The sequence below is a fragment of the Anolis carolinensis genome, chromosome 5 (assembly GCF_035594765.1).
Source record: "Anolis carolinensis isolate JA03-04 chromosome 5, rAnoCar3.1.pri, whole genome shotgun sequence".
NCBI classification, from domain to species: Eukaryota; Metazoa; Chordata; class Lepidosauria; order Squamata; family Dactyloidae; genus Anolis; species Anolis carolinensis.
In genome coordinates, this window is record NC_085845.1 from 3,721,034 (window position 1) to 3,748,012 (window position 26,979).

Genomic DNA, 26,979 nt, shown 5'->3' on the forward strand with positions numbered 1-26,979 from the left:
GCCCTCTGCTTCAAAAGTTTGGGGACCCCTAGTTTATGCCTTGGTGGGAGGGAGCCCTGGGATGGCTTTCCAAGAAAATGAGTGGGTGGGTGGGTGGGTGGAGGAGGGCGAAAGGCGAGGAGTGGGGAAGCCTTGGTCCCGCCCCGTGAACCGCCCCTTGAGCTCACTTCCTCCGCGGGCGGCCCACGGGAGAAGGAGGAGGAGAAAGAGAGGCGTCCACGGAGACAGCAGCAGCCACGCGACCCCCGCCCCACGCACCCACCCATGTCGGCCTCCGCAGAGCTGCTCCGCGGCCACCGCGCCCCTTTCCTGCAGGTAAGCCCCGAGCAAAACCCACGCACCCACCCCAGCTCAACCCCAACCTCAGTGGCTCTCTCTGAGCATGTGCAAAGGGCAAGGATTGCAGCCAGGGCTTCAAACCACAGCAGCTGCATAATGTGCGCTGCAGCGTGCCTCGAAGCAGGCCTGGGCCAACTTCGGCCCTCCCTCCGGGTGTTTTGGACTCCAACTCCCACCATTCCTAACCGCCGGCAGGCGGTTAGGAATGGTGGGAGTTGGAGTCCAAAACACCCGGAGGGAGGGCCGAAGTTGGCCCAGGCCTGCTTTAGAAGGAACCCAGCTACCGCGCTGATGCGCATCTCTCATTCAAGTAAATGTAAAAATTATTTCCCTTGCTACTTTCTAACTCTCATTTTGCTACTGTTACAAATCGTCATGTAAGTATCCAACATGCAGGATGTACAGTAGAGTCTCACTTATCCAAGCTAAACGGGCCGGCAGAAGCTTGGATAAGCGAATATCTTGGATAATAAGGAGGGATTAAGGAAAAGCCTATTAAACATCAAATTAGGTTATGATTTTACAAGTTAAGCACCAAAACATCATGTTTTGCAACAAATTTGACAGAAAAAGTAGTTCAATACGCAGTAATGTTATGTTTGTAATTACTGTATTTACAAATTTAGCACCAAAATATCAAGGTACAGTAGAGTCTCACTTATCCAAGCTAAACGGGCCGGCAGAAGCTTGGATAAGCGAATATCTTGGATAATAAGGAGGGATTAAGGAAAAGCCTATTCAACATCAAATTAGGTTATGATTTTACAAGTTAAGCACCAAAACATCATGTTTTGCAACAAATTTGACAGAAAAAGTAGTTCAATACGCAGTAATGTTATGTTGTAATTACTGTATTTACGAATTTAGCACCAAAATATCACGATATATTGAAAACATTGACTACAAAAATGGCTTGGATTATCCAGAGGCTTGGATAAGTGAGGCTTGGATTAGTGAGACTCTACTGTATCTTCATTCCCTGGACCACATTCCGCACAATTTTATTATTATTTTTTGCAGCATTTATTTATTTACAGCATTTATATTCCGCCCTTCTTTCTCACCCCGATGGGGACTCAGGGCGGATCACATGACACATATAAGGCAAACATTCAATGCCTTTTAACAGAGAACAAAGACAAGACAAACATAGGCTCCGAGCGGGCCTCGAACTTATGACCTCCTGGTCAGAGTGATTCATTGCAGTGATTCATTGCAGCTGCTCTCCAGCCTGCGCCACAGCCCGAACTATAGCTGTTTGTGGAGGTGGGAGGCAATTTGTGTAAGTAGACACCTCTGCCACATACACACAGAAAGATGTTCACTGTTATTATGTGTATAGAGAGATTATATAGCAGGCATGGGTAAAGTTTTTGACCAACATAAACCTAACAGTGGGGCCCCTGGTGGCGCAGTGTGTTAAAGCGCTGAGCTGCTGAACTTGCAGACCAAAAGGTCCCAGGTTCAAATCCCAGGAGCGGAATGAGCGCCCGCTGTTAGTCCCAGCTCCTGTCATATATAGCTCGGGCTGCGGCGCAGGCTGGAGAGCAGCTGCAATGAATCACTGCAATGAATCACTCTGACCAGGAGGTCATGAGTTCGAGGCCCGCTCGGAGCCTATGTTTGTCTTGTCTTTGTTCTATGTTTAAAAGGCATTGAATGTTTGCCTATATGTGTAATGTGATCCGCCCTGAGTCCCCTTCGGGGTGAGAAAGAAGGGCGGAATATAAATGCTGTAAATTAAATAAATAAATGAATAAATATTTATATTCTGCTCTTTCTCACCCCGAAAGGGACTCAGGGCGGATCCCAATGCGCGTATACATAGCAAACATTCAATGCCATTATTAGACATACGACATATATAGACAGACACAGAGGCAATTTAACATTTTCCAGCTTTCGCCTTCATGAACAGACACGGAGTCCTTGATGAGTCCGGACTGATTTACGGCTACAGCATGAGGATTTTGGATGAACGGCTTTTTAACCACATGTTTTATATTTTTATATTGTTTTAATTGTTTTAATTGGATTTTCATTGCTATGTTTTAATTATGTGTAGGCATCAAATTGTTGCCAATTGTGTACACCGCCCTGAGTCCCTTCAGGTGAGAGGGCGGGATATAAATGCTGTAAATAAAATAAATAAATGAATAAATATTTATATTCTGCTCTTTCTCACCCCGAAAGGGACTCAGGGCGGATCCCAATGCGCGTATACATAGCAAACATTCAATGCCATTATTAGACATACAACATATATAGACAGACACAGAGGCAATTTAACATTTTCCAACTTTCGCCTTCATGAACAGACACTGAGTCCTTGATGAGTCTGGACTGATTTACGGCTACAGCATGAGGATTTTGGATGAACGGCTTTTTAACCACATGTTTTATATTTTTATATTGTTTTAATTGTTTTAATTGGATTTTCATTGCTATGTTTTAATTATGTGTAGGCATCAAATTGTTGCCAATTGTGTACACCGCCCTGAGTCCCTTCGGGTGAGAAGGGCGGGATATAAATGTTGGAAATAAATAAATAAATAAATAAATAGTACTTCCTCATTCCTTTCCACACGCTGCTGGCATTTTTAATATGGTTTTGTAAATTAGTTAAATTAGCCTCCCCGCATAAAGCGGTACCTACATTTTCTACACAATAGATGCAACTGTCTTTCAAGCTGCTTAGGTCAACAGTGAGCTGGCTATTAATGGTCAGGATTTTCAATTCTGCCCGTGCAAAAAGAGACGCCTTGTGAGTAACTCCAGGGTCAGTGTCAGCCAAGAGTTAGGAAATCTTTTCTCTTTCTGAAACCGTGTTGGATTGTAGAAGATACAAATAGGCCCCAGGATTTTGTATCTTGTAAGATTTTGTATCTTGTAAAATACCTATTGGTTTTTAACTGGTTTTGCCTCCGTGCTGCAATATGTTTTTAAATCCAGTATAATAAGGTTAACCTGTGTTATTTATTTATTGTGATATCGTTTCTTATTTGTTTTGTTTATGATTGTTGGTTATATATGATGTCTTTCTGGTTTCTGTTTCTGTTTGTATTGTGACTCTGTTGTGAGCCGCCCTGAGTCCTTGTGGAGAAGGGGAGAGTTATAAATAAAGATTATTATTAATATTATTATTGACACAACGACGTTGTATGACACAGCAAACAAGATAGATATGCTGGATTTCGTATCACAAAATCACAAGTCGAACACTTCCCAAGTGTCTAGGACTGTGTGATGTATTTTCGGATGATGCGCGCAGATCCCAGTAGGGTGGCCTTTTGCAGTTGGCAGATCGTAATTTTGTCAATGTCTATTGTTTCCAAATGCCAGCTGAGATCTTTTGGCACGGCACCCAGTGTGCCCATAACCACCGGGACCACCTGCACTGGTTTCTGCCAGAGTCTTTGCAGTTCAATCTTGAGGTCCTGATAGCGGCTGAGTTTTTCCTGTTGTTTTTCGTCAATGCGACAGTCCCCTGGGATGGCGACATCAATGATCCAAAAAATCATTGATGTTTTCCACAACTGTGATGTCTGGTGTGTTGTGTTCCAGAACTTTGTCAGTCTGGATTCGGAAGTCCCACAGTATCTTGGCATGTTCATTTTCCACGATCTTTGCTGGTTTGTGATCCCACCAGTTCTTTGCTGCTGGGAGGTGGTACTTGAGGCATAAGTTCCAATGGATCATTTGGGCCACACAGTTGTGCCTCTGTTTGTAGTCTGTCTGTGCAATTTTCTTACAGCAGCTGAGGATATGATCAATGGTTTCGTCAGTTTCCTTGCACAGTCTGCATTTTGGGTCTTCAGCTGATTTTTCGATCTTGGCCTGAATTGCCTTTGTCCTGATGGCTTGCTCCTGGGCTGCAAGGATCAGGCCTTCTGTCTCCTTCTTCAGGGTCCCATTCGTGAGCCAGAGCCAGGTCTTCTCCTTATCAGCTTTTCCTTCAATTTTGTCAAGGAACTTTCCATGCAGTGTTTTGTTGTGCCAGCTGTCAGCTCTAGTTTGTAGTGCAGTTTTCTTGTACTGTTTTTTTGTCTGCTGTGTTTTGAGGAGTTTCTGATTTTTGACTTCAATCAAAGCAGGTTCTTCACTTTGCTTGACATATTCTGCCAGGGCATGTTCTTCTTCTTTGACTGCTTGTTTTGCTTGTAAGAGTCCTCTGCCCCCTGATCTTCTAGGCAGATACAGCCGGTCAACATCACTGCGAGGGTGCAGTGAATGATGAATGGTCATGAGTTTTCTTGTTTTTCTGTCCAAATTGTCCAGTTTCGCCTGTGTCCAGTTTATAATGCCAGCAGTATATCTTATGACAGGTATGGCCCACGTGTTTATGGCCTTGATGGTGTTGCCTCCATTGAGCTTGCTTTTGAGAATTTTTCTGACCCTTTGTGTGTATTCTTTGCTGGCCACAGTTTTCACGTGTTTTCACATGTTTTCACATTATTATTATTATTATTATTATTATTATTATTATTATTATTATTATTATCACCACTTTAGGCATACTTTGAAAACAAAGGGCTTTGAAGGCTTGCCTAAGTTTTGGAAATGTGAGCCTAGTCAGATAGATAGCCCTTTTATTGTCAACCAGTTGGAAAATTTGGAGTGCTGCACTCTAGCCCAGCACCACACCAGAGTCCAGTAGTATTAACTACAAAAGTGTATTACAAAAGCAGGTATAAAGAGAAAAAAAGATCATTTCCCAAAAGGGCAGAAGAGTAGAGAATACAAAATAGTAGCAATCCAGAAATGTCCAAGTACATAAAGTCCAGAGAGCCATAATCCACAGTAGTCATTCAAGTATAAATCCATAAGCATGAAAGCAGGAACTTATTCCAAGTCAATCCCCTCAAGGAACACAAACAGACAGGTAACTTGAGTTACAAATATAGGCAAAAACTGGAAACTTGAATTATGTACTAGAGACAGGAGAGCCATCCTTAAGGCAACGTTGTCTCCTCTGAGAGGCGTAAAGACAACATGACTTAATTTAAGCCTGACCAAGTAGCCATGAGATCATGCCAAACGCAACTGGGCTTCAAAATCTTCTCATGGATTCCCTCGAACCGTCTAATTCAGGGGTCCTCAGACTTTTAAAGCAGAGGGCCGGTCCACAATCCTTCAGACTGTTGAGGGGACGAATTATCATTTGGGGGAAAAAAACGAACAAATTCCTATGCACAGTGCACATGTCTTATTTTTTGTAGTGCAAAACAGCAACAACAACAATGAAAGATCAATACAATACAGTAGAGTCTCACTTATCCAAGATAAATGGGCCGGCAGAACCTTGGATAAGCAAAAATCTTGGATAATAAGAGGGATTAAGAAAAAAGCCTATTAAACATAAAATTACATTATGATTTTACAAATTAAGCACCAAAACATCATGTTTTACAACAAATTGACAGAAAAAGCAGTTCAATACGCAATAATGTTATGTAGTAATTACTGTATTTACGAATTTAGCACCAAAACATTGCAACATTGACTACAAAAACATTGACTACTAAAAGGCAGACTGCCTTGGATAATACAGAAACTTGGATAAGTGAAGCTTGGATAAGTGAGATTCTATTTAAAAATGAAAACAATTTTAACCAATATAAACCTATCAGGATTTTAATGGGAAGTGTGGGCCTGCTTCTGGCCAATGAGATAGTCAAGTTAATTAGGATTGTTGTTGTTGTGTGCCTTCAAGTCATTTCAGACTTTGGGTGAGCATAAGTCTAAAATTAAATACTTATTTACTGCATTTATTTACTACATTTATATCCCACCCTTCTCACCCCGAAGGGGACTCAGAGCAGCTGTATGTACATACAATATATATATTATTAGCATAGCACAATATTAGCATTATATGATACTATATTGAACTATACCACTATACTGTAATATTATATGTAATATTTAACATATAATTAATATTATTACCGGTATATGGTATTATTATTAGTATTATATTGTATAACATAATATTATTATCAATATTATATGTATACACAATATATTATATTATTAAAACTGATATAAAAATATTCTATTATAAAACTGAGGGCGGGGGCCAGGTAAATGTCCTTGGAGGGCCGCATCCGGCCCCCGGGCCTTAGTTTGGGGACCTCTGGTCTAATTAGTCTATTTTTCACTCCCTCTGTTCTCAAATCTAATCTGGCTTCTCCTGAAAACTCCCCATTGGCCGTTTCACAAGAGAACTGGTTTCACTTTCCCTGGTTGCTTGCAAAACATCGTCCTCCACTGTCTGCAGTTCGCTCCTAGTACTGACAGACCCATCAATTTGAAACCCATCAAACACCTGTCATAAAAATCCTCTGTCACTTGCTGAGCCACTGTTGTGGTTCAGTCTGATGATGAAGGGGGATTTGGGTTTCAGCAGGTTGATCAAGGAAACGTTGAAAGCTCTGAATTGTCAGAAATGCAGGCTGATCAAGGAAATATTGAAAGCCCTGAACGGTTAGAAAGGCCACAGATTAGCAGGGAAGCTGAAGTTAGTGATAAGGGTGACCTTTCACAGGATTTTGGACATCAACAAAGTCTATATGAACATCAACAAAGTCCAGATGGCTCTGTCAGCGAGGGAGAGGAGTTTTCCTTAGACAAAGACACAGGATTAAGGTTGATTCTGTAAGAATTGCTTATAAATGTGTGGGAGCCAAAGCTCAGAGAAATGTTTTACTAGCTTGCAAACATGGTTAAAAAGGGGTGAAACTGGGGAAGATTTCAGACAGAGCAACGTTGATTTTGGACGCTTAACTCTTGCCTTGTTTCTGCTCATGGAAATCGTTCCTCGCTTTGGTCCCTGCCCAAGTTCTATGTTGTATTTTGAAGCTCATGCTACCTTGTTTCTCTAGGACTGATAGGCTATTTTAGAGATTTTGAACTATTTTCTACAAATACTTTGAACTGTATTCTGCAGATTGCCTTTGCAATCTGTATTTGAACTGTATTCTGCAGATTGAATTACTGCTTTCTTTACTGCTTTTTATTAAGATTTTGCTATCTTTTATCAATAAACTGAGAAAACCACATCTGCTGTAGAGGAATGTGTGTTGTGACTCAGCTGGAACCTCAGATTGACTCTGATGAGGATGATGATATTCAGATTCACAATCAGGTTCAAAATGTCTCTGTTGTAGATGATGAGGAACAGGGAGTGCAAGTTCATTTTCCCACAGCAAGGAATGATGTTGTTGATACTGAAACTAGCCAGGTGCAAATGGACTTGGAAAAGGAGGACAGTTCTCAGTCTGATAATGAGGCTCAGCAAACTAACGAGCAGGCTGACCTTGACGAAACAGATCGGGCTGGCCGTTTGGAGTTCAGGGTTCGGAGGAGTGTGAGAATTGCAAACAAGAGGGAGGTTAGAGGCCAGAGAAATGCTTTCATGCTTTGCAAAGGGTATTAAAGCAATATGTTTGGAGACAAAACTTTGTCAAAGCAACTTTTCGTTTAACCAAGAAGCAAGCTCTCATTTTCCTGCATTATCTTGCAGCCTATGTGTTTATGTTCTTGGGACTTTGCCATGCTCTATTGGGACCTGGTGATTTCTTGAATTATGCTTTAAGGCTTTATTTTGTAACGATCTTTTGGAACTTTACTTTTGTTTTAAAGAACTTTTTATCTTCTATTTTCTAATAAACTAAAAAGACTTCAGCCTGTGTGCAGTTTGGTGTTAACAGCAAGGTGAAGCTATCCTGAGGTGCGACGATGTGTGTGTTGTAAGAGCAAGGGGAACCAGGGCTGAAGTGCAACAGCCACAACATGGAGTTATTTTTTTAAGTATATTTTATTGAATAATAATAATAATAATAATTTTATTCTTATATCCCGCCCCATCTCCTCAAGGGGACTCGGGGTGGCTTACATGGGGCCATGCCCGGGTACGACAATACAAGTCAAATAAAAACATTAAACAAATCACCTAACAATAAAACTACAACATGATTAAAACAGTCATAGAAAATCAATATACAAAATAATATTAAAATCACGATGTGGGTCAAAAGATCCAGGCCAAGGTGCAAAACAATGTCAAATTATCAGGGAGGGATAATACACAGCAGGAGTAATACTTAAAGTGCTGAGTGAATCCTAAAAACAATCCAGAGGGTCTACTGCTTGAGCTTTTACCTTATAAGATAGAGTAAATTAACATCGAAAGAGTGAGAACATTTGATTGTATAGAAAGTAGGAAAACAGATTTAAAAAGGATCAAAAAGGGAAAGAGAGAGAGAGAAAACCAAAAAACAAAAACAAAGCTAAAGTGTCCATATTTATATAAAAAGAAAAAAAATCTGAACAAATGGCGATATAAAAAATGCAAAAGTACTTGGCAAAGAAACACACCAAAAAGCAAAAGCAAAAAGCATTAGCACTGGCATTAAACACTTCAAATAAAATCGCTAGGTTAGAAGCAGCTGACATTGGAAATGGTCTAACAAAGAACTGCCAAAAACTGTTAAAGTTAAACTAAACAATCATTGTTGTTCCAGTACGACAATTGGAAAATAAAATAATAATAATAGTAGTAGTAGTAGTAGTAGTAATACTAATAGGATTTCCAAACAGTATGTCATCATTTGGTTAACAGAGAGATATAGAAGAATAATATAACGTGCATTTATGATAAGTCTATATTTCATTAAGGCTAGTAATAAATTATGTTCTTACTCCTAGAATAGTATATTTTTGCTTTTTAGTACATTAAGAATATTTTTAATGTATTTCCTTAGATGGTAGAATATAAATGCCTGCATTTCAGGCAGAATTATCCTATGGGCTGTTGTATCACTTTTTTTATTTTAGGAATGTTCTTTTATTAAATAAAATAAAGCATAATAAATTATAATATGCAGGCAGTGAGTCAGCATTTCTACAAATATATAGACTAGGATGTCTTAATGAAAAGGCCAGAGTTGAGTCCATCCTGTTCTAATTATACTATCTATTGTTCCAGAGGTCATCAATTAAACAGTCTAGCTCAGGGGTCCTCAAACTTTTAAAACAGAGGGCCGGTCCACAATCCTTCAGTAATATTATATGATATTATTATTAGTATTATATTGTATAACGTGATCATATTATTATCAATATAATATGTCTATAAAAAGGTAAAGGTTTCCCCTGAAGTTAAGTCCAGTCGTGACCGACTCTGGAGGTTGGTGCTCATCTCCATTTCTAAGCCGAAGAGCCTGTGTTGTCCATAGACACCTCCAAGGTCATGTGGCCAGCATGACTGCATGGAGCGCTGTTACCTTCCTGCTGGAGCAGTACCTATTGATCTACTCACATTTGCATGTTTTTGAGCTGCTAGGTTGGCAGGAGCTGGGGCTAACAGCGGGCGCTCACTCTGCTCCCGGGATTTGAACCTGGGACCGTTTGGTCCGCAAGTTCAGCAGCTCAGTGCCTTAACACACTGTGCCACCAGTGTGTTAAATATACAGTAGAATCTCACTTATCCAACATAAACGGGCCGGCAGAACGTTGGATAAGTGAATATATTGGATAATAAGGAGAGATTAAGAAAAAGCCTATTAAACATCAAAATAGGTTATGATTTTACAAATTAAGCACCAAAACATCATGTTATACAACAAATTCGACAGAAAAAGTAGTTCAATACTCAATAATGCTATGTAGTAATTACTGTATTTACGAATTTAGCACCAAAATATCACGATATATTGAAAACATTGACTACAAAAATGTGTTGGATAATCCAGAACGTTGGATAAGTGAGACTCTACTGTATTATTAATATGTTATATTATTAAAACTGATATAAAAATATAATATTATAAAACTGAGGGCGCGGGCCAGGTAAATGACCTTGAAGGGCCGCATCCGGCCCCCGGGCCTTAGTTTGGGGACCCCTGGTCTAGCTCCCCGCTTTTCCAGTAAAGCACTCCAGTGAGATATCCTAGAGATCTCCATGCTTATTCAGATATTCCCAGGAATATAACAATTTCTCCATAAGTATGCTCAGTTAGTTTTCTATTTTGCACAAGGTCCAGAATCCCTTGAAATACATCATGGAGTTATTTAAGGCTGGGGCCGGGCTGTGGCGCAGCTGGCTAGTAACCAGCTGCTATAAATCACTACTGACCGAGAGGTCATGAGTTCGAAGCCCGGGTTGGGTTAAGCCTCCGACCATAAAAAAATAAATTAAAAAATAGCCCCGGCTTGCTGTTGACCTAGCAGCCCCGAAAGACAGTTGCATCTGTCAAGTAGGGAAAATTTAGGGACGCTTTATGCGGGAGGCTAATTTAACTAATCTACAACACCATAAAACTGCTCACGAGGAAAAGAAGAGGAAGAAGAGCCACCAATGGACAGTGAAGCAACAGCTCCCCCTGTGGCCGGAATCGTGAAGCTGGAAAGATGTTAAAAATGCCTCTGTGTCTGTCTAAAACTGAATGTTGTTTGTCTGTTGGCACTGAATGTTTGCCATATATGTGTTCATTGTAATCCGCCCTGAGTCCCCTTCGGGGTGAGAAAGAAGGACGGAATATAAATACTGTAAATAAATAAATAAATAAATAAATAAATAAAGGCTGACCTCTCCTTTGCTCCCTTTGTGCCATCGCAGACCCCTGAGCAGGTGGCAGACCAGGCGGGCCCCGGGGACGGAGGCCTGGCCGTGGCGGAGGAGGAGGAGGACCTGATGGACGGCGGGGAGGAGGACCCCCGGGTCTGGACCCCGCAGGAGAAGTCCCTGCACGAGGCGCGGCTGAAGGCCAAGGCCAAGCGGCGGCTGCGGCGCACCTCCTCGCGCGACTCCAACCGGGAGTCCCTCTCGGAGGCCGGGGAGCCGGGCCCCGACCCCAGCAGCCCCAAGGACAAGAGCCACGACCGCAAGTCCCGCATGGGCAAGGGCCGGGGGCTGCCCAAGAAAGGTGCGACGCGGTCGGGAGCGGTTGGGTGGGCATCTGTTGGGAGCGCTTTAATTGTGTTGGACTGGGTGGCCTTTGCAGTCTCTTACAACTCTTAGCAACCCATGGATGGAGCAAGATGGTAATTCTTCATAACAGGCCTGGGCCAACTTCGGCCCTCCCTCCAGGTGTTTTGGGCTTCAACTTCCACAATTCCTCACAGCCGGCAGGATATTCACCTGCCCCCTCCCCATTGCCCCTTCTCTCTCTGCTTCTCCTTGCAGGTGGGGCCGGGGGCAAAGGCGTGTGGGGAGCCCCCGGCGTGGTCTACAGCTACCAGGAGCCCGACGCCCGAGACCCCAACTACGACGAGGTGGCACAGGTATGCTTTATTGCGCCAAATTGCTATGTGTGTGTGTGTAAAGAAATCCTTGCAAAGTTGCTTGCAAAAGATCTCTGCAAAAAGGGAGCTGAGCTTTTTGCAGAGGCAAGCCACGCCTCAAACAATGTATCAGTTTGTTGGCAGATGGCTGGGTTTGTCAGTTGGGAATCTGAGCTTGCAGGGAGAGCACTGAAATGGAGAAGCTCTCTAGCTACGGTCAAGTAGCAGTTTTAAATATGCTATGCTGTATATATTGAATGCTGGTTGATTAGTTATTGATCCTATGCAACTACAAGGACATTGTACGATTGCTGAACTGTTTATTTGACTTCAACTCAACAAGTAAAGTTTCTTTGTTCTTTCAATTCCTCTGCCTGGTCTGAGTCTTTTGCACATGGTGTTAACTGGACGCTGCTGGTTCCGCTATACACACTCGCTAACATGCTTTGGGGTCCTGCGGGTTCTTCCTTTTCTCCAGAATCAGGGAGCCTTCCTTCCATGGAGCATCAATTCAATTCTGAAATCAGCAAAGGCACTCTTGGGCTAGCTATCTCTCTTAATCTGGACTTTGGGTTCAACTGACTTTTACTTGGAGGTTGTTGGCACAGGTATTGGAAGGCTTCGGAGTCTGTCTCCACCTGGAGAGTGGAGCAAGCCCAACAACTGCTGTGCCATAGAATAGAATAGAGGACAGTCTAGACGTGGTGGCCCTACCTGCAGGAGGGCTGGCAAGGAACCACCACCCGGTGGCATTGCTTCTCTTGGAATTATAGAGTTGGAAGAGACCACATGGGCCATCTAGTCTAACCCCCTGCCAGACAGGAAAAGCACAATCAAAGCATCCCCGACAGATGGCCATCCAGCCTCTGTTGAAAAGCTTTCACTACTGAACAGCTCTTCTTGCAGTCAGGACGTTCTTCCTAACGTTCAGGTGGAATCTCTTCTCCTTGCCCCCATTGAGTCCTAGTCTCCAGAAAATTAGCCTGTTCCCTCTTCCTTGCAACATCCTTTCAGATATTTATACATGGCTCATGTCTCCTCTCCGTCTTCTCTTCTGCAGGCTAAACATGCCCAGTTCTTTAAGATACTCCTCATAGGGATTATTCATGGTCTCCAGACCTTTGATCCTTTTAGTTTTCCTCTTCCTCTGAACACCTTCCAGCTTAGAGTCAGTATCTCTTTTGAACGGTTCTGCCCAGAATTGGAGACAGTGTGATTCCAGGAAAAGAGAATAGAGAGGTGCCATTTATTTATTTACAGCATTTATATTCCGCTCTTCTTTCTCACCCCGAAGGGGACTCAGGGCGGATCACATTGCACACATAAAGGCAAACATTCAATGCCATAACATAGAACAGAGACGGAGACAGACGCAGGCACGGGCTGACCTCGAACTCATGACTTCTTGGTCAGAGTGATTTGTTGCAGCTGGCTGCTAACCAGCCTGCACCACAGCCCGGCTTCCCTCGATCTGGACACTGGCCTCCTTTGGCTGCAGCCCAAAATCCCATTGGCTTTTTGAGCTGCTGCATCACGCTCTTGGCTCAGGTTCAGCTTGATGTCCATGAAGACTCAAGATCTTTTTCATATGTTCTGTTGACAAGGCAGGCTTCACCCATCCAAGATCTTTGCATTTCATTATAATAATATAATAATATTAATAACTTTATTTTTATATCCCTCCACCATCTCCCCTAGGGGACTCGGGGCGGCTCACGTGGGGCGAAGCCCAACAACACGGTTAAAATACAAATTACATTATTTCTGCCTAAGTGACGTATCCGACATTTCTCCTTGTTGAACTTTTGGCCAGTCATTTCTCTAATCTGTGACGGTCGTTTTGAATTCTGTTCCTGTCCTCTGCAGTGTTGGCTCTCCCTCTCAATTTGGTCCCATCTGCAAACTTGGTCTTCCTGCCCTCTAAACCTTCATTCAAGTCAAGCTAACAATGGGAGCTCACCCCACTCCCCAGATTCAAACTGCCAACCTTTCAGTAAGCAAGTTCAGCAGCTCAACGGTCTAACCCACTGCGCCACCGGGGATTCCATAGTAGTAGTAGTAGTACATATGTACGTATGTAGTAATAATGTTCACACTGCAATTACAGTAGAGTCTCACTTATCCAACACTCGCTTATCCAACGTTCTGGATTATCCAACACATTTTTGTAGTCAATGTTTTCAATATAACGTGATATTTTGGTGCTAATTTTGTAAATACAGTAATTACAATATAACATTACTGCGTATTGAACTACATTTTCTGTCAAATTTGTTGTATAACATGATGTTTTGGTGCTTAATTTGTAAAATTATAACCTATTTTGATGTTTAAAAGGCTTTTTCTTAATCTCTCCTTATTATCCAACATATTAGCTTATCCAACGTTCTGCCGGTCCGTTTATGTTGGATAACTGAGACTCTACTGTATTTTCAGCCAAAAGTTCACCACATTCCCAAGCCACTTTGTGGGTCTTTCTGTCACACTTCAGGCTAGTTTCACCTTGCTTTATACACCAGGCTGAACACAGGTTGAAGTCTTTTGTAGTTTATTAGGAAACAGAGAATAAAATAGTTCTTTAAAAGCAAAAGTAAAGTTCCAAAAGATTGTCGCAAAACAAGGCTTCAAAGAATAATCCAAGAAATCATAAGGCATAAAACAAGGTCCCATTAGAGCATGACAAAGTCCCATGAACATGAACACACAAAGGCTGCAAGATAATCCAGGAACACGAGAGCTTGCTTCTTGACTTGAGCGAGAAGTTGCTTTGACAAAGGTTTGTCTCCCAACACACCGTTTTAATGAGGATTAAAACACACTGTTTTAATGAGGATGCCTGCCATAGATGTGGGCAAAACGTAGCCTTCGACAACACATTGAACATCTCTACGGGGAGAAATTGTTACCTCTGAGGATGCCTGCCATAGATGTGGGCAAAACGTAGCCTTCGACAACACATTGAACATGTCTACGGGGAGAAATTGTTACCTCTGAGGATGCCTGCCATAGATGTGGGCAAAACGTAGCCTTCGACAACACATTGAACATCTCTACGGGGAGAAATTGTTACCTCTGAGGATGCCTGCCATAGATGTGGGCAAAACGTAGCCTTCGACAACACATTGAACATGTCTACGGGGAGAAATTGTTACCTCTGAGGATGCCTGCCATAGATGTGGGCAAAACGTAGCCTTCGACAACACATTGAACATCTCTACGGGGAGAAATTGTTACCTCTGAGGATGCCTGCCATAGATGTGGGCAAAACGTAGCCTTCGACAACACATTGAACATGTCTACGGGGAGAAATTGTTACCTCTGAGGATGCCTGCCATAGATGTGGGCAAAACGTAGCCTTCGACAACACATTGAACATCTCTACGGGGAGAAATTGTTACCTCTGAGGATGCCTGCCATAGATGTGGGCAAAACGTAGCCTTCGACAACACATTGAACATGTCTACGGGGAGAAATTGTTACCTCTGAGGATGCCTGCCATAGATGTGGGCAAAACGTAGCCTTCGACAACACATTGAACATCTCTACGGGGAGAAATTGTTACCTCTGAGGATGCCTGCCATAGATGTGGGCAAAACGTAGCCTTCGACAACACATTGAACATGTCTACGGGGAGAAATTGTTACCTCTGAGGATGCCTGCCATAGATGTGGGTGAAACGTAGCCTTCGACAACACATTGAACATCTCTACGGGGAGAAATTGTTACCTCTGAGGATGCCTGCCATAGATGTGGGCGAAACGTAGCCTTCGACAACACATTGAACATCTCTACGGGGAGAAATTGTTACCTCTGAGGATGCCTGCCATAGATGTGGGTGAAACGTAGCCTTCGACAACACACTGTTTTAATACCCTTTGCAAAGCATGAAAGCATTTCTTTGGCCTCTGACCTCCTTCTTGTTTGCTAATCTAACACTCCTCAGAACCCTGAATTCCAAACGGCCAGCTGATCTAAAGATTGTTTCATGAAGGTCAATCTGCTCGTTAGCGTCAGCCGTCTTGCTATCAGGCTGAGAACTGTCCTCCTTTTCTGAGTCAATTTGCACCTGGCTAGCTTCAGTATCATCAACACCATTCTCTGCTGTGGGAAAGCCTCCCTGTTCCTCATCTTCTACAGCAGGGACACTCTGAACCTGAATCCCATCATTCCCATCAGAGTCACTCTGAGGTTCCAGCTGAGTCACAACACTTTCTCAGGATCCATTCAGTCGTCAAAGCAGTGATCCCTCTTCCCCCAAATCACACCCCAAGAGGTGCCTGGAAAAAATGGGCATTGCCAAGTTGACTCCAAAGGAGATTCCACCTGAACATCAGGAAGAACTTCCTCACTGTGAGAAAGGCTGTTCGGCAGTGGAACTCTCTCCCCCGGACTGTGGTGGAGGCTCCTTCCTTGGAGGCTTTTAAGCAGAGGCTGGATGGCCATCTGTCGGGGGTGCTTTGAATGCGATTTCCTGCTTCTTAGCTGGGGGTTGGACTGGATGGCCCATGAGGTCTCTTCCAACTCTACTATTCTATGATTCTATGACAACTGCTATTGCGGTATATATTGGGGGCAAAGCTGAAGAGCCTAAATTGGAAAATGTGTCCTCTTCCAAGGGGTCCCCACTGTGTTTGTCTGTTGCATCCCATGACCCTGGGCCATTTGAGGTGCCAACAGCCTAGCATTTGGCTGCAGTGCTGGCTCCGGAGGAGACCCCTTGGTCTTTCCTGGCAGTGAGGAGGTGGGCAGTGGGCATCCCCTGGGCAGGGCACGGGGTCCGTTGCCGCTCCTTGCCTGACCTGTGTCCCTCCCTCGGCCTCTCCGCAGGGCGACACGGTCTATGCCACGGTGGTCCCAGAGCTGGAGGAAGGGGAGCTGGAGAAGACGGTGCATCCCATGGTCCTGGAGTACTTTGAGCATGGAGACACCTTGGAGGTGGTGGTGAGTGACAGGGGAAGGGGGTGTCATTCTTGGGTGGCTTTGCCAGGGAGACCGATTGCCTAAACGGGGTGACTGACTCAAAAGCTGGGTGAAAAAGACAGAGAGAGTTTGTGTTGTCGAAGGCTTTCATGGCCGGGATCACAGGGTTGTTGTATGTCTTTCGGGCTGTGTAGCCATCTAGATGTGGGCGAAACATCAGGAGAGAATACTTCTGGGACATGGCCACACAGCCTGAAAGACATACAACAACCCCACAGATAGATTTTATTTATTTATTTGCAGTATTTATATTCTGCCCTTCTTTCTCACCCCAAAGGGGACTCAGGGCGGATCACAATGTATTTATTTATTTATTTACAGTATTTATATCCCGCCCTTCTTTCTCACCCCGAAGTGGACTCAGGGCGGATTACAATGAACACATATATGGCAAACATTCAATGCCAACAGACAAACAACATACATTAGACAGACTCAGAGGCATTTTTAACATTTTTCCAGCTTCACGATTCTGGCCACAGGGGGAGCTGTTGCTTCACCGTCCAGTAGTGGCTATACTTCCTCATTCCTTTCCTCGTGTTTTGCTGGCAGTTTTATGGTGTTGTAAATTAGCCTCCCGCATAAAGCGTCCCTAAATTTCCCTAATTGACAGGTGCAACTGTCTTTCGGGGCTGCTAGGTCAACAGCAAGCCGGGGCTATCAATGGTCGGAGGCTTAACCCGACCCGGGCTTCGAACTCATGACCTCTCGGTCAGTAGTGATTTATAGCAGCTGGTTACTAGCCAGCTGTGCCACAGCCCGGCCCCATACAAGGCAAACATTTAATGCCATATGAACATAGAGACAAAGACACAGACACAATTTAACCTTCTCCAGCTTCCAGCTTCATGAGAGTATGCTCGATTCCGACCACAGGGGGAGCTGCTGCTTCATCATCCACTGTGACACTGAGTCCTTGGATGCTTCCTCATTCCAAACGCCGCTGGACGATTTTTATGGTGCCGTAAATTAGTTAAATTAGCCTCCCCACATAAGTGGTATCTAAATACCCACAGTTGCGGCTGGCGGGGACGAGAGACAGGGCTTTCTCAGTGGTGGCTCCTTGGCTGTGGAACTCCCTCCCTAGTGACATCTGGCAGGCTCCATCCCTTTTGAGTTTTAGAAAGAAAGTGAAGACCTGGCTATGCGAGCAAGCATTCAAAGAATAAGTTTTGTTGGCTTCGACTCGGTCTGGACTAAGGTTTATGTACAAGGTTTTGTGGATGAATGGCTCAAGTATTTTGTATTAATTGCTTATGTTTTAATCTTTTGTATTGTTGTATATTGGCATCGAATTCTGCCAGTTTTGTAAGCCACCCTGAGTCCCTTCAGGTGAGAAGGGCGGGATAGAAGAGATGAAATAAATAAATAAACAAATTTCCTACTTGATAGATGCGACTATCTTTCGGGTTGCTTAAGTCAACAACGAGCAAGGCTATTTTTTATTTAATGGTCGGGTGCTCACTCTGACATGGGCTGGCCTCGAACCCGTGACTTCTCTTGGTCATAGTGATTTATTGCAGCTGGCTATTAGCCAGCCTGCACCACAGCCCGGCTCCTGTTTGGTGGTGAAAGAAAACAGCCATCAGCCTCCATGTAGAGACATGCACCTTTGTAGTTCATTACACATTAATGCTATGTAGTAATTACTGTATTTACGAATTTAGCAACAAAATATCACAATGCACTGAAAACATTGACTACAAAAATGCGTTGGATAATCCAGAACGTTGGATAAGTGAAACTCTACTGTGTGTGTGTATATGTGTGTGTGTATATATATAACATGAGAAGGGAAAGGTAGAGAGTGAGAGAAAACAGACATCCAGGAATGCAGGGGAAGGATTTCATCAGCCTAGATCAATGCTATCTAGCTGCTTCTCATTGAGGACTACAGACTTGAGCAGGGTGAGGCTGAATTCCAACACTTAGAGACTGCTTCAGTTTGAATCATATAAGGTAAAAGGCATATTTACCTCATTTTTATAGTTCTGTATTGTTATATTTTAACATATTTTACCAGCTTGTTGTTATTTATGAGGTTGATTGACTACATGTTTTAGCTTAGGTCGTTTTATTGGCCTTTTTTAACCGTTTGTTTGAACTCTTTGTTTGTTTTTGTGTTATTACTATTTTTGTTATTATATGTGACATTGAATATTTGCCAAGTTTGTTTTGGAAGTTTCCCTGAGTCCCTTTGTGGGAGAGAAGGCGGGTTAGCAATAAAATGTTGTTGTTGTTGTTGCTGCTGCTGCTGCTGCTGTTGTTAAAGAGTCGAAATGCACCAATTGTATACTTATATGTATATTTTTATCAATGTTTAATGTATTGAATTTTAATTGACTGAATTGTTGTAATACTTTTATGTAGTGTTTTATTGTAAGCTGCCCTGAGTCCCCTATGGGTGAGAAGGGCAGGATATAAGTACAGTAGAGTCTCACTTATCCAACATAAACGGGCTGGCAGAACGTTGGATAAGTGGATATGTTGGATAATAAGGAGAGCTTAAGGAGAAGATCAAATTAGGTTATGATTTTACAAATTAAGCACCAAAACATCATGTTATACAACAAATTTGACAGAAAAAGTAGTTCAATATGCAGTAATGCTATGTTGTAATTACTGTATTTACGAATTTAGCACCAAAAGATCACGATGTATTGAAAACATTGACTACAAAAATGCGTTGGATAATCCAGAACGTTGGATAAGTGAGACTCTACTGTATTGTAATAAATAAATAAATAAATAAATAAAGAGAGAACAGGTTTAGTGGGTTCACAGGTTTTTATCATTTGTTTGATTGGACACTGAACTTAGTCATTTACCTTTAGCTCCAGGTAGCTCCATGGCCAGTTGCATTTTAGATCCTCTTTATTTATTTATTTATTTATCTATTTATTTATAGCATTTATATTCTTTAATACTCCATACTGTGTAATGCTGGAGTTTATAGTTTGGGGAACCACTAGGGCAGGCATTCCTGAGCCTCCAGGTGTTTTGGACTTCAACTCCCACAATTCCTAGCATGCCTGCACTAGGGGATCTGTCTGTCTGAGATTTCCGAAATGCCACTCCCCAAACTAAAAATCCCCAAATTTCGTAGAACTGCAGCAGTTAAAGTGCTATAATTCTGTGGTGTGAATGAATCCCTGTGGCGATGCTCTCACCCAGTCCCCACCCCAAACCTAGTCCCAGGAGAGTACGTTATTGTTGGGCTCGTCCCCATGTGAGACACCCCGAGTCCCTTTAGGGAGATGGTGGTGGGATATAAGAATAAAGTTGTTGTTTATTTATTTATTTACAACAGTTATACACTGCCCTTCTCACCCGAGGGGACTCAGGGCGGCTTACGGAGATGGGCAAAATTTAATGCCCCAAAAACACAATCATTAAAATCAAAACAATACATACAAATCCATTAATAATGTTATTAAAATCTATATATATAAAAGGGTAATGGAATCACGGCACCAGACAAAACAACTAAACTAAACGCCCCACAACCTTGAAAATTGACAGCACAACCTCTTATCCACGCCTCTATGTTCATACAACAAAAAGAAAAGAAAAATAAAGTCCTAATTAGAGGGAGAGGAATAATTGTTTTTATCCAATTGCTACCAGTTAGAAGGCTAAGCTCTGCCCACTTGGTCTCCTAGCAACCCACTCAGCCCAGGGGACAGGCAGAGTCAGGCCTCACTTGGGCCTCTTCCACACTGCCTATAAAATACAGATTATCTGATTTTAATTGGAATATATGGCAGTGTAGACTCAAGGCCCTTCCACACAGCTATATAACCAATTTATAATGGACTTAATGTCAGGGGAAAACCTTTACCCTTGACCTTAACTACCACCAATTCCTCAATACTTTATTTCCCATACCACCATACTACGCCACAGCAACGTGTGGCCGGGCACAGCTAGTACATTATAAAACCTTAAAAGCATATATATAATTAAATCCATTCATCTGGATTTCTTGTTCGTTTTCCCTTTATAATTTGGACTAGTTCTTGGTGTCCAATCTCGGGTCCTTCTTTTACTTATTTTTCCTTTGATTTCTCCTTGTATTCTTCATATTTTTCCCAGTCTGTTCGTTTTGTTACATTTCCTATGGGCATATTTGGCCTCATCCCACTTGGGGTGCCCCCCTTCCCGTCTTTTGCAGGAGCTGCTCCGGGAGCTGAACCTGGGGGGCAAGAAGGCGGCCGTCTCGTCCCTGGCGGTGTCCCTGTCCTTGGAGGGGAAGGCCAGCCACCGGGAGCTGACCTCCCGCCTGCTCTCGGACCTGGTGGGGAAGGTGCTCGGCCCCGAGGACATCGCCACCGCCTTCGACGGGATGCTGCACGACCTCCCGGACCTCATCCTGGACACTCCGGAGGCCCCGCAGGTGAGACGGGAACCCCCAGGGTGACAGCAGACGGGAGGGCGTTGGAGGGGGCTGCTGCATGCTGCGATCCTTGATGCCACCCGTCCGTCTGTCCACCTGTCTGTGCAGATGCTGGGCCAGTTCATTGCCCGGGCCGTGGCTGACCATGCGCTGCCCCTTGACTTCCTGGAGCGCTACAAAGGGCGCGTCGACTGTGAGCACGCTCGGTGAGAGCCCAGGGCAGCTCCCTCTTGCCCTCCGTCCCAGGGAATGGCGGGAGGGCGAAGGACGGCCGGTTGTGTCCGCTCACCCTCCCCTCCGGCCCGGCCTCTGCTCCTTCTCCTTCTCCTTGACCACTTCCCCCTCGTCCACCCGCCTAGGGCTGCCCTGGACCGTGCCGCTGTCCTCCTGCGCATCAAGCGAGACGTCAACCGCCTGGACAACGTGTGGGGCGTGGGAGGGGGACAGAGGCCGGTCAAGCATCTCATCAAGGAGGTGAGCTCATTGTTAGGGATAGTTCACATGCTTAACATTGTCATAAATACTTTTTAAACCTTATAAAGGCTGTCCAAGGCTTTCATGGCCAGAATCACTGGGCTGTTGGGAGTTTTCCAGGCTGTATGGCCAAGTTGGCGGCTTGGATTCCATACATGCCTTGGCTGAGCTCTGCCTTCGAAGATTCACTTGACCACTGGCCACCCAGTGAGACTGCCTGGACCTCTCTCCATACATCCACTCACTTGCTCTCTTCTCTTCTGCAGATGAACCTCTTGCTTCGGGAGTACCTGCTCTCAGGAGACGCCTCTGAGGCCGAGCACTGCTTGCGCCAGCTGGAGGTGCCCCACTTCCACCATGAACTTGTCTACGAGGTGGGTGAGAAGTCATACCCCATTTGAGGAAGGGTCTTGGGCATTGGGTGACAGTCCTCAGGGCCGGCCTCTTCCCTTCGCCAGTTGCCGTGACCTCCATGGCCAAGACCCAGATGGCTAGCAGCAGCCTTTGCATCCCATGACACACTCAGGGCTGCTTCTCCCCATGTCATGCCAGGCTGTGGTGATGGTGCTGGAGTCTTCTGGGGAGACAGCAGTCGCCATGATGGTCAAGCTCCTGAAGATGCTGTGGGAGACTGGGCTGGTGACCCTGGACCAGATGAATCGGGTAAGGCGTTGTGGCCGTGGGATCTATTCAGAAGCATGTCAGACCAGGGATCAGTGGAGACCCAATCTCAAGCCACCCCCTCTCCAGACCTGTTGTCGTACCTCAGGCTAGTTTCACCTTGCTGTATACACCAGGCTGCACACAAGGTTGAAGTCTTTTGTAGTTTATTAGGAAATAGAGAATAAAATAGTTCTTTAAAAGCAAAAGTAAAGTTCCAAAAGATTGTTACAAAACAAGGCTTCAAAGAATAATCCAAGAAATCATAAGGAATACGCAAGGTCCCAAAAGAGCATGACAAAGTCCCATGAACATGAATAGACCAAGGTTGCAAGATAATCCAGGAAATGAGAACTTGCTCCTAGACTTGAGCGAGAAGTTGCTTTGACAAATGTTTGTCTCCTAACACACTGTTTTAATACCCTTTGCATAGCATGAAAGCATTTCTTTGGCCTCTGACATCCTTCTTGTTTGCTATTCTTACACTCCTTCTAACCCGAAATTCCAAACGGCCAGCTCGATCTAGAGATTCCGTTTCATCAAGGCCAGACAGCTCGTTAGTGTCTGTCTGCAAACTATCCGGCTGAGAACTACCAGGCTGAGAACTGTCCTCCTTTTCTGAGTCAATTTGCACCTGGCTAGTTTCAGTATCAACATCATTCCCTGCTGTGGGAAAAAATCTCTGTTCCTCATCTACAACAGGGACACTCTGAACCTGAATCCCATAATCCCCATCAGAGTCACTCTGAGGCCAGCTGAGTCACAACACCTGTATTGACACTTGCCCTTCTTGTCCACCTCTCCCCCCCCTCTCAGGGTTTCCAGCGGGTGTACAATGAGCTGGGGGACCTCAGCCTGGACGTGCCGCTGGCCCACACCATCCTGGAGCGGCTGGTGGACCGCTGCTTCGAGGAAGGGGTCATCACCAAGCAGCTGAGAGACACCTGCCCTGCCCGGTATGGCTAAGCTCTGACCTTTCAACCCCTACGCTTTGGCCATAGGCTCAAGCCTCCCTATCACTCGACTTAACAGGGACATCCCTTTTGAAAATGGGTGGCAGAAGACACAGGCCAAGATCTGAGGAGACACAGCACAGAATAGAATAGAATAACTTCATTGTCGTTGTATGTTGTAGAAGAAACTTAAATATTTTGCCCTGCACACATCACAAAACAACACATATGTTTACGCTTGTGGAGTCAGGACCATGGTTGTGAACAGAGCAACTGCAGAATGGAAACTCTGCAACTGAACATGGAACCAAATGCTGATGCACAAAATCATGTTCTTTGTGCATCGGTGTGCCACGTGCCGAGTGTGCGGTTCAGATGTACATTCCTGGGCAGTGGGTGCGACCATTCTGCACTGCACTAAAAGGCCCATCTGCTTCCTCATGAGCAAAACACCAGTCGGATCCTGGCCTTGGTCTTCTATGATTCTGCTTGAAACTCAGAAAGCACGCTTCCCTCATGGTTGTTGGGCTCACTTTAGAAACCCAATTTTTAAAGAAGAGCATTATTCTATCCCAGTTTATGGGAGTGCTGAGGATTAGGTCTCTTTCCTTGGTGGATGAGGGTTTGGATAGTCAGTGTTCCTGAGAGGGAGGGAGGGGGTGAGGTGTAGCCTAGGGGAGTGTGGGGAAGGGGGTTGCGTTAGGATCCTTCAATCCAACTCCTTTAATTCTGTGAGGGGTCCCCAGAAAAACAGGAACTTAGGATTCCCCTGGATTTGCAGTGATACGCCTCTCTGCTCTTCCCCTGCCTTTGTGCTTTTCTAATCAAGCACGCTGGATCACGGTCTTTCAGCCAAGAGCCCTTGGCGGTTTGCTGTTTATTATTGTTACACATTATTTACAGCTATTCACACTCGGACAGTCATGGTGGAAGAGAAAGATCGAGTGCTTATAAATCATGGCTTATCTCTGTGTTGACACCCTGGACATTGCACCTATCTGACCTGTGTCCAATTTTGGGCACCACAGTTGAAGGGAGATGTTGACAAGCTGGAAAGCGTCCAGAGGAGGGCGACTAAAATGATTAAGGGTCTGGAGAACAAGCCCTATGAGGAGCGGCTTAAAGAGCTGGGCATGTTTAGCCTGCAGAAGAGAAGGCTGAGAGGAGACATGATAGCCATGTACAAATACGTGAAGGGAAGTCAAAGGGAGGAGGGAGGGAGCTTGTTTTCTGCTGCCCTGGAGACTAGGACACGGAACAATGGCTTCAAACTACAGGAAAGGAGATTCCACTTGAACATCAGGAAGAACTTCCTCACTGTGAGAAAGGCTGTTCGACAGTGGAACTCTCTCCCCGGGGCCGTGGTGGAGGCTCCTTCTTTGGAGGCTTTTAAGCAGAGGCTGGATGGCCATCTGTCGGGGGTGCTTTGAATGCGATTTCCTGCTTCTTAGCAGGGGGTTGGACTGGATGGCCCATGTGGTCTCTTCCAACTCTACTATTCTATGATTCTATGACCTGAGCTTCATGTATCGTTCTGGTCTATCCTCTCTAGGCACTGAGTGATCGTAACCCTTCAGGCTCTTCCAAAAGGCCTTTGACACTTAATTTGGTGTTGGATTGATCTATCTGCCCATGTTATAATAGCCCCATTCTTGAGGTGTTGCCAATGTTATATTGCATTTTTTGTCCATTTCAACTGTGAAATTACCTTCCCCATTTCGGCACATTCTGCACTTTACCCAGGTTTTATGAATCCGTCTCCTGTTTTTAATATTGTATGCTTCATGTCGATTTTAATGATTGTTTTTATTGATATTGATGTTTTTATTGGGATAATTGTTTTATTGTTGTGTTATTGATATTGGATTGTTTTATTGGGCAAGGCCCCATGTAAGCCGCCCCGAGCCCCTTCGGGGAGATGGGGCGGGGTATAAAAATAAAGTTGTTGTTGTTGTTGTTATTATTATTATTATTATTATTATTATTATTATTATTATTCAGATATACATTCTACCAGACACATGTCTTGGGAATGATTTTTTTTTCCTGGTACATAACTCCACCAATCAATTAATAACTTCTCCTTTCTCTTTCTTCAGGGGCCGGAAACGGTTTGTCAGCGAGGGAGACGGCGGCCAGATTAAGCAGTAACTGGACGGCAGCGCTTTCCGCCTTGCCCCCCACCCGCCAGCCCCACCGTGGCCCCAGCCTGTCAGGAGCCCCCACTTGAACGCCCCCAAAGCAGTGCCCCCAGCAGGCGGCCATTGGGGAGGGTCTCAGGCTTGCATCCATACAGACTGGGAGGGGGCCTGAATGTGGCTGGAGGGAGAGGCGGGCCCTTTGGCTCTCCCCTCTCCAGATATTGTCCCCCTCCCTCGTCTTGCTGCCATCACCCCACACATCTCAGGAAGGAAAGCGGGGAGCTTGGGGGTCCAGAGGGAAGAGGGATGGGCTCCATCCTTTCCAGGTCACCTACACCCAGAGACACCCCCCTCCAGCCAGTATATCAAACACACACATCCTTCACCTGGTCTTGGCCCAGAAGTGGCTTAACCTGCTTGAATCAAAACAGTGTGGGGTGCAGATGGGGACGGATTCCGGTTCCAGGGGCTCTGGTGCTGCTGGGGGCATCTCAGGGTATGCGCACATGAGGAAGACCCTCTCCACCTAAGTCTTGATGGGTCTGGGGAGAAAGAGAGAGAAGTAGGGCTGGAGGGAAGGGGCGGGCTGCTGTAAGCAAGGCTGTCAAGCAGGCAGCGGTGGCGGGGAAGGGGCGGCTCTTGTGGAGAACAAAAATAAAAGATGCACCCAATGGGCCTGGCTGTGCCTTGTCACTCCTTGGGAATTGGTGGCAGCAGAACGTGCGTCCTGCGTGTGCAAGATGGGTAGGACTGGCTTAGTTGTCCCCTTCCAAAATCCTAAGAGTCGGGGGAGATCAAAGACCCCCACAAAGGCCATCCAGTCCAACCCCCTTCTGCCAGGCACAACCCAAGCTCTCCCAACAAATGGCCATTCAGCCTTTGCTTAAAAATATCAAGAGAAAGAGACTCCACTACACTCAAGGAAGCACATTCCACTACCAAACGGCTTTTACACTTTCTGTATATATTTCAGATTTCAGTACAGTAGAGTCTCACTTATCCAACATAAACGGGCCAGCAGAACGTTGGATAAGCGAATATGTTGGATAATAAGGGGGGGGATTAAGGAAAAGCCTATTACACATCAAATAAGATTATGATTTTACAAATTAAGCACCAAAACATCATGTTTAACAACAAATATGACAGAAAAAGTAGTTCAATAGGCAGTAATGCTACGTAGTAATTACTATATTTACGAATTTAGCACCAACATATCATGATATATTGAAAACATTGACTACAAAAATGCATTGGATAATCCAGAATGTTGGATAAGAAAGTGTTGGATAAGTGAGACTCTACTGTATATATACAGTAGAGTCTCACTTATCCAAGTTAAACAGGCCGGCAGAAGCTTGGATAAGTGAATATCTTGGATAATAAGGAGGGATTAAGGAAAAGTCTATTAAACATCAAATTAGGTTAGGATTTTACAAATTAAGCACCAAAACATCGTGTTATACAACAAATTTGACAGAAAAAGTAGTTCAATATGCAGTAATGTTATGTTGTAATTACTGTATTTACGAATTTAGCACCAAAATATCACGATATATTGAAAACATTGACTACAAAAATGGCTTGGATTATCCAGAGGCTTGGATAAGTGAGGCTTGGATTAGTGAGACTCTACTGTATATATATAGTATACATATCATAAATGCTATATACATATCTATACATACACACACCAATCATAAGGCTATGTATATATATACACACACATACATATATACATACATACATA

At 44.2% G+C, this 26,979-nt stretch overlaps 2 protein-coding genes across 2 annotated transcripts in view; one reads left to right on the plus strand and one right to left on the minus strand.

Moving 5' to 3' along the window:
• Positions 1 to 26,979, minus strand: part of LOC103281892 (drebrin-like protein A) — a 215,788-nt gene that overhangs the window by 25,646 nt on the left and 163,163 nt on the right. The gene's annotated exons all lie outside the window — the stretch shown is intronic.
• Positions 154 to 25,904, plus strand: LOC100558313 (programmed cell death protein 4). The gene is made up of 11 exons (XM_062981924.1): positions 154 to 315; positions 10,961 to 11,267; positions 11,528 to 11,625; positions 16,453 to 16,566; positions 20,780 to 21,001; positions 21,110 to 21,207; positions 21,361 to 21,475; positions 21,742 to 21,849; positions 22,028 to 22,138; positions 22,952 to 23,091; positions 25,188 to 25,904. Exons 1-11 carry the CDS (start codon positions 265 to 267, stop codon positions 25,237 to 25,239), a joined length of 1,416 nt encoding a protein of 471 aa, XP_062837994.1. The 5' UTR covers positions 154 to 264; the 3' UTR covers positions 25,240 to 25,904.

Bases quoted from the DNA above. Each gene is read 5' to 3' on its own strand.
- LOC100558313 (XM_062981924.1), top strand. From the start codon at position 265: ATGTCGGCCTCCGCAGAGCTGCTCCGCGGCCACCGCGCCCCTTTCCTG. The intron at 316-10,960 runs GTAAGCCCCGAG...GTGCCATCGCAG, and splicing joins ACCGCGCCCCTTTCCTGCAG to ACCCCTGAGCAGGTGGCAGA. The intron at 23,092-25,187 runs GTATGGCTAAGC...CTCTTTCTTCAG, and splicing joins AGAGACACCTGCCCTGCCCG to GGGCCGGAAACGGTTTGTCA.